Source organism: Hydra viridissima, unplaced genomic scaffold (genome assembly GCF_058129835.1).
Source record: "Hydra viridissima isolate aposymbiotic clone 2 unplaced genomic scaffold, HvirCarnegie_v1 scaffold_4, whole genome shotgun sequence".
In the NCBI taxonomy this organism is placed as follows: domain Eukaryota; kingdom Metazoa; phylum Cnidaria; class Hydrozoa; order Anthoathecata; family Hydridae; genus Hydra; species Hydra viridissima.
In genome coordinates, this window is record NW_028324303.1 from 4,395,689 (window position 1) to 4,409,429 (window position 13,741).

The 13,741-nt window shown below is 28.3% G+C and overlaps 2 protein-coding genes and 1 pseudogene across 4 annotated transcripts in view; 2 read left to right on the top strand and 1 right to left on the bottom strand.

The window, feature by feature from the left end:
- The first annotated feature begins 506 nt into the window (after positions 1 to 506).
- Positions 507 to 2,954, top strand: LOC145183629 (uncharacterized). The gene is made up of 3 exons (XM_080059040.2): positions 507 to 1,191; positions 1,387 to 1,521; positions 1,612 to 2,954. Exons 1-3 carry the CDS (start codon positions 1,096 to 1,098, stop codon positions 2,707 to 2,709), a joined length of 1,329 nt encoding a protein of 442 aa, XP_079915166.2. The 5' UTR covers positions 507 to 1,095; the 3' UTR covers positions 2,710 to 2,954.
- Positions 2,955 to 5,056: 2,102 nt separating this feature from the next.
- LOC145183513 (dual E2 ubiquitin-conjugating enzyme/E3 ubiquitin-protein ligase BIRC6-like) overlaps positions 5,057 to 13,741 on the top strand; it is a 44,206-nt gene continuing 35,521 nt past the window's right edge. For all 3 annotated transcript variants that reach the window (XR_016452257.1, XM_090086519.1, XM_090086520.1), the window contains exons 1-2: positions 5,057 to 5,429; positions 8,065 to 8,243. Coding sequence is in view for 2 of the 3 variants with exons in the window: in XM_090086519.1 (XP_089942645.1) it covers positions 5,264 to 5,429; positions 8,065 to 8,243 (345 nt within the window). In the remaining variant the exon portion in view is untranslated. The remainder of the gene's footprint in view (positions 5,430 to 8,064; positions 8,244 to 13,741) is intronic.
- LOC149889472 (uncharacterized) lies at positions 10,646 to 13,438 on the bottom strand (annotated as a pseudogene).

Sequence of the window (13,741 nt, forward strand, 5' to 3'; positions counted from 1 at the left end):
CGTTCTTACATAACAAGAAGCTGAAACAAACGTTGTTTTTTTTTAATTGGATAAGATTATTCATTTGAAAAACCTTACTTAGATAACCACAACATCTCTTTCCCGCAGTTTTCGATTTTGCTGAAGACAAATTTTATTAGGAATCTTTTGTTTGAAATATTATTCAAAATATTCCATATTATTATTTCGTTATCCATAGATGGTTTATTCATTGAATGAGCATAATAAAAAATGATATTAGCAAATTTTTCTTCTCGATATATTAGGATATATAAGAACTTGTTTCTTAATAATGTTATACATGTATGATTATAATTATTATTAATCCAATTGTTACTTTGGTTGTTACGATTGCTTTGCTATCAATATCTTAAAATTATTTATATTATCCTTTCTAATTATAATTGTTGTTTCTTCATGTTACTATTATCAATATTCTTTACTACTTTTTTAATATTATTGTTATTATTGTTGTTGTTGTTGTTGTTGTTGTTAATATTATTAACATCATTTTCAAACTGTTATTGCTGTTATATTTTTATCATTTTTTATTAATGTTATTCCTATTATTTTTTTTCTATTATAATATATCAGTATGCGTATGCATGTGTGTGTGAGTTTTAGTAGTATCCTGTGAATGTATTTCTGAACATTTTTTATATCCTCTATTCTTTCGCACAAGAGAGGCTTTTAACTCCCATATAAATCAGTTTGCGGGAACTATTACGATATGAAGAACACTGTGGAGTTTCCTGTTTAACAGTGCGAAGATCTTTATTATGCATGAGATATTACCCCCGAATATTCAAACTATATGAATCACCTCTTATTTTGCGATCAATTTATCAATCTTTTAATAATGTTTCGTCATATGAGGCTTACTGAGTGAAATAAAATGGAGAAATAAATTGTATTAGTTCTTTAACTATATTTTTTTTATGGAAGTTTTGAGCCTTCATTATTTGTCGCAGCAATTCATAAATTTTTATCTCTAGAAAGTTGTGGAATTTAAATCGTTGTTTTATTTTTTGATGTGCGCTTGACTATAACTGACCTTCGACTTGTTTCAGACTTCAATTTTTACTTTGGTCTAAAATGAAAAGATCTAAAAGTTTTGAATATGAAACTAAAAGAATAAAGAATGACGAAAGCGTAACATATAAAGGCAAAACTGATGCTTCATATGCAGAGGTATTAATGCGGATGTTGGGTTGTTACAATTTTTTTTTTTAAATTATTATTAATGCTAGTAAAAGTGCTAACAGTAGATAACATAGTTTTACAAGTTGATAATTCTATTGCCTTTGTAGCCTAAATAGTGCAACATTGCTGTAGGTACTTCTTATATTATTGCTGCTATTGCTATAATGTTTTGATTTTCAATAGGATGATGATGTTAGGCTTGAAGTTACTGATAACGAGAGGTTAATGGAGATGGAGCGAGAAAATGAAGATTTAAGAAAACGCTGTAGTAGATTGGAAAGTATAGTGACACAAATTCTATCAAACAAAGAAGAAAAAGTAAGCGCAGAATTATAGTTTAATTTGATTTGAATTTGTAATATCATAAAAAAAAAGTGAAAAAATTTATATTAATTTTATTTTATAAAGACACCTGGTGATAAAATTGCCGACACTGTCAAATTTATTGGTTCAAAAGCTCCTGGTAGTAACTCAAGAAATGAATTGGTTTCCTATGGTACTTTTTATGATAACTACGACACAAAAGCGTTTTATACATACTCTAACATAAAACATAGGACAAACGGTGTTAATCATGCTTTGTCACCCATAAAACATGATGTCAGTACAAGGGATTATAAACACCTTATAGCTTGTGATGGTGTTCCTAATGTATCAGAAATACATCGAACATTTTCTCCTGACGAAAATGCAAAACTAAATAATATTAGTCCCGAAGAAATGGAAAAACGGAATGAGTTTTTCCGCTCTACATACTATGAGGAACAATTGAAACAAATTAGAAGTATCCGTGCAGATTATACCTATAAAAATTTAGTGAAACCATCTTTAAAAAATCATTCTTCTCCTTTAGTAAAGCTCTCTAACGAAAGATCTTCATCACCTATTTCACACTATTATGAGACATACAACAAAGAAATACTCCAAAATCCTTTCACTGGTTATTTTCGGCGCGAAAACCATTATGAACCTTATACATTCCCTAGAAGCGTGCAACGAAAATTAATAAAAACTGAAGCAAAACATCCTTATTGTCGGCATAAATCAAATGAGAATACATTACTTGCAGATAAATACTGTCATAACTCAAAACATTTAGAGGTTTCAGAAGTAAAAAAATATGATAGCGAATTTTTTACGAAATTGCCACCTAAATTACACATTGTCGAAAGCCAAAACAAAAATGGGGTAACTTTAACGTGGAACGCAACATCAAACACAGACAGTTCATTGGTCAAATCGTATCAGCTGTTTGCTCGTGAACTTTTTGGACAAAAAGTTGGTACAATGAAAAGAATGGGAGTTATTGACGCCCTTCCTCTTCCGATGTCTTGTAATGTTACAAATTTAAAACACAATATAAAGTACAAGTTCGCTGTTTGTGCTGTCGATATTTACGGAAGATTTGGTAAAATGAGTAATTTTACAGGAAAGTTTGAGTTGAAATCTAATGAGCTGGAGAAGTATAAAGACGAAGACGGTTATGAACTAAAAATTATTGTGTAGTAAAAGTATTTAATACATCAATATATTAATTCAATGGTAAAAAAAATAGCTTCCCAGTTATATAGTTATTATACGCATTAGGAAGATTTTTTTCTAACGTCGTTCTGATTGTCTTGCTAATGTCCAGGTTACACTTGATGGCTGCATAAATTTTGCTTAAAGCACTTCTTGTTACCAATGACAAGTAAAAGTAGAATTTTACAGAAATCTTCTTTTGAAATGAAAGTCGGAAAGTTCTAAATTTTTTAGAAAAATTTGCTAAAGAGTTAAGTCGTTTTTATTGTAAAAATTTGCACAGTAGCTTTAGTATTTATTTTTAGTAATATTTTGTTCAAGATTTATATATTTATAAACAAATAATTGAAATTATTATTTTATAAAAAAAATTTATTTATTTAATTGTTTGTCTATTTTTATTATAAAACTATTCTACATTACTGGAAGAAAAAACAGTTTCTTATTTAAATAAGCTGAAGCTTAAACAGTGATCAAAAGGTCAACAGGGCACTAGGAACTAAACGTTAAAAATAAAGGCTTATGCATACGATGTCTGGTCATTTTTTTTAAGTTTCAAAATAATATTGCATTACTTAAATTTTTCAAAGGGAAGGTAACCATTAGGGGGTGTTGAACGCTATTAAATAGTTCGAAGCTTATATTGCTGTTTTATTTTTTGTTTTTACAAAAAGGTTCACGTCATTTTCATTTCTATTTAACTCGAACTGCTTTTTGAATTTTTGAAAAAAAACAAACATTTTAACTCAAAAGTTTTTATTTGTTTAAAGTAAAAAAGAAATTTGTTACAAAGGTATAAAATTTAGACAAAAATGAAGGAACAGCGTTCCTCTTTTTTGAACCAGCGGATTTCATAGTGCTTGGCAAAATCTGGCAAAACTATGCGATTTAAACTTGACTACTGATACCCTTTATTATGCAATAACAACTAAATTAGGCTTGTGTTTTGTTTTTTTTGAAAATAAAAGGATTTTTCATCAGCAGTACACTCGCTCAAGATTTATGATAAAAGCATAAACTGGCTATTAGATTTATTAAGTATAAAAAACTTCGATATTTAAGAATAAAACTTAGGTAACCATCTGTTGGCCAGTGTACTTGAATTTCAAAACTTAAAAAAAGCTTTAAACATTCATTTATTGCCATCAGTTATACCTATTTTTACCTATTGTCAGATCAGTAAACATTTATTTAAGGGTTGTTTAGAGTTAAAAAGAGAAAATATCATTAACATCAAAAGAAAATGAACGTAGAATGGTTATTTAACGAATCAGCACAAAAATGTGCTGATCCAGGATATCAGCATTTTTCAGGGATTGTTTTGACTGGCCCATAATTATTATTAACAAAGTAGTGACCACGCCTTTTAAATTTTATTTTTAAAATTATTTAAACAGTTCTAAACAATGTAAAACTAAACAAAAGTAAATTAAATTATTTATATACGAAAGGAAGCTTCGTTTCAAAACATTTTTTGAAAACTTTTAAAACAAGAGAATAAAGTGCCTTTCCCTTCTACAGCGCACGGCAGTATATCCGACTGCGTCTTTTAGCTGACAGATTAGTAAAACTTGGCAGTTAAAGCTTTATCAACTGTTTCTTTAAAAAAAATCAAATAAATAAAACATTACAGACATTTTTCAAGCCAGACTCCTAATACTAAAATATTTTAAAATAAAATAACAACTTTTGAAATAGAAATTAAAAGAGTTAAATTTTTGAACAAACTTTTTTTATGCTCATCCTGAGCAAGAAATTAAGGAAAAGTTTAATTAGTTTGTGATTAGCTTTTAAATCAATAAAATTCAGTTTGGCCAAAGAGACTTGAACCGAAAAAAAATGAGACAAAAGTGTTTAATTTTTACTGAAAATTTATTTAACAAAAAATAGGAATTCATGCTTGGCTAATATAAAATCTTGCTTTTCAAAATAATTTACGTACAACACATAAATTGCACGTGCACTTAGGGCGTAAGGTGCGCGTTAATAGGCTGTTGGTGCATAGTTTAGAATCACTTAAAAATGGATGTTGTTCACGCAACTGTAGTATAATAATTCCATTATACAAGTTGCTTATATTCATAAAGAGACAATTTAGTTTACGTACTATAATATATATATATATATATATATATATATATATATATATATATATATATATATATATATATATATATATATATATATATATATATATATATATATATATATATATATATATCGCATCATAATTGTTAATATCCCTCTATTCAGAGGATGTGCCGGGGTTGTATTTGTCTACAAAAATCTCTTTCTAATCCAATAAAATTATTATTTACGAAAATTGGAGCTTATAGATCAGAGCGATATATAACAGATTGCATTGCACCGTATAATTTAGAAAAATATTTTCTCTGTTAATTTTAATTTACAATGGGTTTCTTTTAAATTTCTTCAAAATTAGTTGTGGGTGGGTGCGCAGGAGCGAAATCAAATTAAAATTTTCCAAATATTATTTTTCCTAATCAGTCCGCATAATATTGATTAGCTATGAAGAAAAATGGCGTTTGCCGGCGCTAACCTGACATTTTCAACGTTACCTTCATCACTTCAGTATTCTGAGTCTTTAAATTGTGTTATAGCAACATCAGAGGATAATGGATTTGAAATAATTGATATTCATTCCGGAAAAAAAACTTGTATATCATTTAATAACCAGAAAAAAGGTTTGTATTTAGCTCTCTCCCACTCTTTCTCCACTTCTTATATCTTTGTATTAGAGTTGTGCATGGATGATATTATTTGTGCTGCTTTTAACCTAACCTGTTTTGAAAGAAATTTTGCAATAGGTGTTTTAAAACTTCTTTTCAATAGCCTTTTTTTGTTTTGTTTTGTTTTGTTGCAGTTATTCATTAAAATATCAATTGTCCATTATTTTTGTTCAGTTAGAATGAGTTTTGCTAAATTGAATTTTTTATAATCGATTTTCTAGTGGCTTTAAAAGCGGATTAATGAAAAAATTACAATCTTTTACCACACAAACTCAGGAGTTTTTGGCCCTCATGCTTATCATTCAAAATCCAAAAATTACTTGTGGAATTTTATCCAATATTTTAATCTGGCAGAAAGGCTGCACACACGTTTAGAAAAAAGTTTCAACAATTCACTATTTCAGTTCAACTACTGCTGTTATCACTACAAAAACTTTTTCTTAGATTGGCTTTACTTATACTTATACTTTTATTTTATTTTTTATTTTTCCACTTTACATAGGATAAGCAATCTTAAGTTAACCACTTATTTACATAGTAAGTTTTTACAAGAAACACTCCTAATCTTTCTAAGATCTTAAAAAAACATTTGAGAAATAATTTACCCCAGGGTTGGGAAACAACCTGTTACTTTTAAAGAAATAACAACAACAACAACAAAGTATATAGTTGTTGGTTTGAACTCTGTAAATTAGATGGGAGAAGACTGCCAATATAGCAATCAACAAGTATATTTATATTAACCTTTATTAATGTTATTTAACACTTGACAAGATTGTTTTTGTTGTAAAATTTTTGATAAAAGTCCTTAGTCACAACCAATAGCTGAATAGTTATGAAAACTGATAAGGTTGACAGATATTGATCACAAAAGAATTTAAGATGAAGTTTGCCAATGTGATTATAATAATTCTTTATATGGAAACAAAATAATACGATATAAAAAATGAAGTATGTACCAGTATTCAGCCACCTTGTAAAGAAATACAATTCGTAAATTTGAACTTGGCATCACCTAAAGTTTTCACTGTATAACTGACTAGGCAGACTACTAATAGACCATATTACCTTTAAATATTGATAAACTATATAGGATACCATATATAAGTGTATAGTTTGATCTAGTGAATAGATAAAATTATACACTTGTATAGTTTTAACTTGCAGCTTAATGATTTATAAACAATGTGCAAATTGAGTTGTATTAATTGTACTTAGTAAAATGATTTAACAATCCAACAATATGTATTATTATCTGGTGATCCAATATTTCTATTGATTTCTACTATTCTATTGATGATACATTTTTTATTGCAGCATTACACAGCTTTACTATACAAATAGGTTTTATTAAATGCAGCATAATTTCTTTCAATTTGAATATTAGTAATAGTTACTTAAATTCTTTATCTGGAAAAATCATTACAGTTTCATTTACATCTTCTGAAAGGTTATAACCAAAACACACTTGTGTTTTTGTAAAGAATTTAGCTTAGACAGCCTAAATGAAACAAGTTTTTTCTTTTTTTCTTCTTTTTTTAACATAAAAAAGAACTTATTCTCTAAGTTTTTAAAAGTTACAACATTTTTTGTTCCTCCATTTTCTCTGTAATTTAATCCAGCTTGAAAGTTATTTCTGATATAATTTACTATTTGGGTAAATTTGTACTCACATTTTCAACATTTGCTAAAATATTTAAAATATGAGCAGTGTATCCACAGAATGTAATTATATCTCCTTAGGATGACAGTGCTCTCTTTTTTGCTTTGTATTGTCAGTTGCAGTTTTGTTTACAATGGTGAACCAATCATGCTTCATCATTATTGATAAAAAGTTGTTTTTTTTTATTATAGTTAGATAATAACCAACTTGATAGTTTTCAACAATGATGATTGATGTATGATCACCTTTATATTTAAGCATATATAGATAACTTTACCATTGAAAAATTAAAAACAAATTGAAAGTTTTTATAGGTTGTGTTATATTTAAAAGTTTCAATTGCAAACCTTTTCACTTTACAAATTTTTATTCAACACATTTCTGATTGTGTAAAACACTCAACATGGTGTTAATGACCAAAAGTATTTAAAATCTCTACTAAAACCTTTTTTGGAATAACTGCTATTTCAAAAACACAAATTTTTGATTAGCTATACATATTTACCCCAATTTGAAACAGATTAGCTGCCGTGAACCCAGGATGATGTATTTTAACATATTTTAAAAAGCATTTGTCTTCTGAAGCTAGAGTCTGTACTATATATGAATCTAATTGGGGGTTAATTCTTTTATCTTTGTTTTTTGTTTTGGTAAAAATTGCCTAATACTTTAACAATTAACATAGAGACCTTTTTATATGTTCTTTTGATGTTGATGGCAGAAGTTCTGAATTATCTGAAAACTCAAATATAGTATAGTCAATATATCACCTGTGTGGAAGTTAACCAATTTCATTATAATCAGTTATTTTTTAAGATAAGGAACCAAAAGCTCAATTTATCTTAATTGTAATCAGTTGGTTTTGCAAATTCATTTAAATATATTTCATTGATTCTGCTATTATTTATTCATCATTTTTAAATGTAGGATTGCCTCTTCCGCAGTTTTGTACTTATGTTGAGAAAGATGAAAAGCTTGTGGTAACTTCTGGTCATATCATTGGTTGTCATTCTACAAATAATGAACAAGTTTTCTTAAAAACTATTCTACAGGTATCTGAAATACCTGTCGACGGAGAAGTTACTATTGAACTTGGGATTGCTAAGGTAGTTTTTTTAATCTACTTTTTCAATTTGAAGGTTTTTCTTACCTACATACATCAGCACGTCTTATTTAAAATCTTTTTATTTCATGATTTTTTTTAAAAAAATTCTCCAAAATGAATGTACAATAATGCATGATTTTCTCTGAATAGAGTTCATACTTTAACTCTTATGTCATATTGAACTTTGGTTTATTTGATAAGGTTTTTTTTTATATACCATACTTGCCCTTCGCTCACCAATACCTAATCTTAAGTATTGAAACTTGACTGCAACTTCAGGCTTTTTCTAAATACACATCTACTTTAAACCTTATTGATTATCTTTATTGTCATTACTTTAAGGATTTTTTTTATCATAGGTTTGAAAAGTCTTAGTAATAACCTTTACACAGATATTTCAATAAGATTTTAATATTAACTGGTTGATCAACCTATTTCATTCTTAAAAGCACTTATGAACCCTTTTTTTATGTAGAAAAAGCTACAAAGTTATAAAGAAAATGTTTATTTCAATATTTTATTTTTATTACTGGTAAATCATGTTTTAGTATTTGGTAAGTTCTCATTTGGCCTTGATAATATCTTCTAAACATCCTGTCTGAGTGACCATTCTTTTTATCCAAAGTAACTAACAAATGCTCTATGGGGTTTTAATCTGGGCTTTCTATGGACCATTCAAATACTTCCACATTATCACTAAACCACTTCATAGTTTCTTTATCAGCGTGCTTTGGATTATTTTTCTGTTGAGATCTATTCTTATTGCCTAGTTGGTAATATATAACCTAGTTTATAACTTTTCCATTAATCTAGATACTGCATTAGGAGTTCCAGTCTGTTCCTCAACCTAACAATATGTTTTACCTTGTTTTACTGGATCTACAATTAATTACATTGGGCTATAATCCAGCTTTTATCTCCATTTGCCACCTTTGTATAAAATAGCTTATGTGAAAATTTATGAAAAATTTTTTTTCCTTTTTTGGCCACTTTTAAATTCAAACTGTTTTTAAACAATCATACAACAATTAGAACTAACCACCTTGTTTGTTTTTTTTTGCAACAGTTAAAACCGATCACCTATTTTTTTTTTTTTTTTTTTTGCTAAAGATAACAGGATTTTCATATCACCTAATTTTATCCCTTTATCTTTTATTTATATTACAAAAAAAGTGGTCTGAAAATTAAAAAAAATTAACAAAAAGTTGTTTGCTGCAATTTTTATTTTACAATCTGTATATTTCACAATATTATTGCTTATTATGTTACAGTTATCATCAGGAGATATGACAAGCATCATTTTTCTTTCTCGGCGAGTCTGAAGTTAACCTGTACTATCTTACACTAAAAAAGATTTCAAGGTTTCTATGGATGAGTTAAAAGTAGCCATGAAGTTGCAAAAAATTACACTTTAAACATTATTTACTTCTTTTATCCTTCCTTTTGTTTACTTTTGTTCAATTGTATATTTTGTTTGGTTGTATCTATATGCCCATGAATGGTTGCAGTTTTTATTGTAGTTAGAAATAATTGCTGGTTTTAGTAGGCGTTTTTCAAATCAATAAGTTTTGCAGTATTTTTGCAGTACTCGCATGGTTGATTCTCAGACTGTTTCTGCTAATGCCATGTCACAAAAAGAGATACATTTGTTATAAATTGGTATTAAAAATGGATAATCAGAAAAAACTACCAGAAAACAAAAAATTCATGTTCATTTTCAGAGTTTTTTTTTCTTTTTGAAAGAAATTGAAAAGTAGCAACTAATATGAAGTTTAGTGGAGGTGAGACTTAAACCAGATGTGATCTTGATGAGGACTGAAATGGCATCAGACTCTTAGTCAACAAAACAAAACAGGCTAACCAAAGTGGCAAGCCCATTTTTAGCAGGTGTGCTAGAAAATATTCTGAGTTGTGGTGTAACAGCTAGCATTATATGATAATACAGGGAAATGTTGCATGTAGGAGAATTATTTATACAGTTAATTTTTATTGTTAATTTAATATACAAAGTTAACTTAAATGACTGAGTTTAAAATCAAATAATGCTTCAAATTCTTAATCTAATTGAAAAAAATATAAGCTTAAAAAAACAACTTCATTTCAATTTTGATTACTTATGATTCTAAACTTGTTGAGAGGATTCCATGCTTATGTCAAGACTAGGATTTCCACTGAGACTGAAAATATCAGTTTAAGGGATTGAACATCTTCAGTTCACAAATTCTTTATTACCTAGTGGTTACCAAACCAAAATAAACTAACTAGCATATTTATAAATATAAAAAAGCTTTTTTTTAATCATCTCAGTTGAACAACTGAGATGATCAAAAAAAAAGCTTTTTTATATTTATAAATATGCTAAATTTTGATTTCAATATTTCAAATTTTTGGTTGTTTTAGACGTTAGTCATTACATTTAAATTTGTTTATGGAATAGCGCTGATAATTTTCTTTATCAATTTGCATAGTGTATGACATGCACCATGCATAGGTATGGTGCACATCATACACTATGCAAATTGATAAAAAGTTAAAAAACATATATAACAACAAAGGTTGAAGTTTTTAGCTACTTGAACATTTTTCAAAGTCTTTCTCTACTTCCCCTACAGTTTTAAGAGGGTTGCCATATCTTTTTTACTTCTGTTTCGTGACATTAAATGTCTACCTACAAGCTGAGCAGGTATATATGATTCTCTTTACTCGTGTGTTAACATGGCTTGCAGCTTCAGTTACCAATTTGACACATCTTTTAACTGACTGCGTTGTATGAGAATTCCAGTGAGGAACTTCCATAGGATAGTTTACAAACTCCTTGATTGTGGCAGAGGTAAGAGTGCAGGTAAGTGGAGGCTCAGTTACACTTAAATTCCATGTTATAAGGTCTGATAGCTGTTTAGCATTAGGATTTATTTCTGTTGTTCTTCTTACTCTGAGACTACTATCTCCAACTTAAATTACCTCATCTCCTATTCCTCGTATGTTAAGAATTCTGTTTACAGCATTTTCTGTTTTCAGCATTTTTGCTGCAAAGCATGGATTGTAAAATTGCTACAGAATGTGCATACCACGCTGATCGTCTAATTGTTGGCATAACAATATCTAAAACATTTTTACTCTGAGTTCTAAGTAACTCTAGTTGATACAAGACATGTTTAGGTCCCTCAACCCAACTTGATTGAACTTTAATATTAAACCAGTTAGGTATATAAACACTAACAATAAAATTTACAAATATTTTTAAACTCTTTAGATTTGTACCAGTAAGGCCATGATTAGATACTCAAATTCTGCAAAATTGAAGTGCTGTTGTTAGCCATCTACTGTAACAGACTGGTCCGATTTCCAGCATTTTTAACCTGATAGGCAGATCTCCAGTCTTTATTGCTTGACAAATTTAATAAGCATAACTTTAGTCAGTGCTTAAATCCTTCTTCTGACTGAGAAAAATCAAAGGAGGGTCTAAATTTATTTTAACAAAGTTAGTATTGATTTCAATCTCAGTTGCTGTGTCAAGCATTTTTCCAAGTGGTCCAGACCATTTATTATGAGAAAGCATTGGACCATCTAAATGTTCAATTAAATGTCTTAACCCTAATTCACCAGTATGTAAATCACAAACAAATCTTCTATTTCACTTTTTTTCTACTCATTGCATGACTCTGCCCCTGCCCCTGCCCCTGCCCCTGCCTCCCCAACCAGTATTGACATTTGTGCTATCTCCTCCAAATGCCATGATATTTTAATTTTGATTTTTACTGTTTAACCAGTCAACTATGTGATCTGCAATAACTTCAGCTTTATTTTGTTATTGGTCATATCTGGAACAAAATGAAAAAGATAGTCACCACCAGGGTCTTTTACAACAGAGTAATGTTCTTTTTTAATCAGACTAGGAAAATTTCTTTCATTTGCCTCTGTAAACATTTTTTTGGCATCTACTCTCCCGTCAAAAAAAAGACATGACACAGGGTTTTTTTCTAAGTCTACCTCAAACTGATTGTCTAATTCTTTTGCTAATTTTTCCTGAGCCCTTTTTACCTTGTTATGATCTATGATAAGATTGCAATCACTCTTGCTTATAATCTTTGCATCTATCAAAGTTGCTGTAGCTATTTCAGCAGTTTCTCTTAAATTTATTTGGTGTCTCACACTAGTCAGAGCAATGTTTGATTCAAAGAGGATTCACATTGAGTTTGATTATCAACTTGGATTGTTTTCTGACCACTGCCATCTTTAAATGATGAAGAGCAGCTGTTTATATAAATTGTTTGAACATTTTCACTATACACACAATCCTGAAAAATAAAATAAATTGTTTATATTTTTAATCTGTATTTAAAATAAAGTGTAAGTGTAAGAGTTTTAAACTTACTTGCTCAATATATGGCAATAAAAGAGATAAAGATTCATTTTTGTGCATGCAATCAATTTATTCTATTTGACTGAATATTTCATCTGGCTTTAAAATAAGTAATATATATAAATATATATATATTTATATATATATATATATATATATATATATATATATATATATATATATATATATATATATATATATATATATATATATATATATATACATGCATACATATACATATATATACACATATGTATGAATATGTAATATAGTTGTACAAGCTTTCTACCTAAATAGTCATCTTTTCTTCTTTATTTGTTTTAATTGTTCTTTGTTTTTGTTGTTTTATTTTAATTTTTTTGGATTCTTTCCTATCTGCACCACCAATATGGAAAGTTCCAAAACTTCCAATTTTAGTCCTCTGAGAGTGGATGAACTGAAGCTCTAAAATTGGTATTTTTTCATCTCTCTTACATTGATACTTTATATGAATTTTTTTCCATATATTCTGAATCACATTTGTACTCTGAACAAAGGATTAGTTTGCATTTGCAAAATAAGATGTCCACAAGGTTTTCTAATTTTAAATTAAATCTTTCTTTTTCAGCTTTTTTACCATGTCCAATACTAAAATCAACAGCTGATTTCCATAAACATTTAAGTTTTTTGAAAAGTGTTTTTTCATGAATAACAACAAGATATGTAAAAACTGTATATGCTTTCAACCATTGGCCAAGTAAAGCAGGTAACATATCAGTTACTAGATGATCTTCAGTATAGCTCCTAACATTTTTATCATTATTTTCTCTTAAAAATATACCATACCTTAGCATATCTCTAGCTGTTGGAAGCTCAGATGTATAAAGTTCTTTTCTACTTCCTACAATATTGCTCATTTAAATAGATAATGCATTCCTTGTTCTTTTTGGCATTTTTCAATGACATAAATAAATTACAGTTATTTCTTTATATTATTTCATTTTTTATGTCAAAATGTTTCCGGAGCTTTCCTTTTGGTCCAATTATGAAGTATTAATTACTTTTGAAAGAAAAAAAACAAGAACTTACGAATTATTGGTAATAACCAAAATAACTGAATTTAGTATCAAAATTTACCAAGCTAGCATTAAAATGAT

Bases quoted from the DNA above. Each gene is read 5' to 3' on its own strand.
- LOC145183629 (XM_080059040.2), top strand. From the start codon at position 1,096: ATGAAAAGATCTAAAAGTTTTGAATATGAAACTAAAAGAATAAAGAAT. The intron at 1,192-1,386 runs GTATTAATGCGG...GATTTTCAATAG, and splicing joins CTGATGCTTCATATGCAGAG to GATGATGATGTTAGGCTTGA. The intron at 1,522-1,611 runs GTAAGCGCAGAA...TATTTTATAAAG, and splicing joins TATCAAACAAAGAAGAAAAA to ACACCTGGTGATAAAATTGC.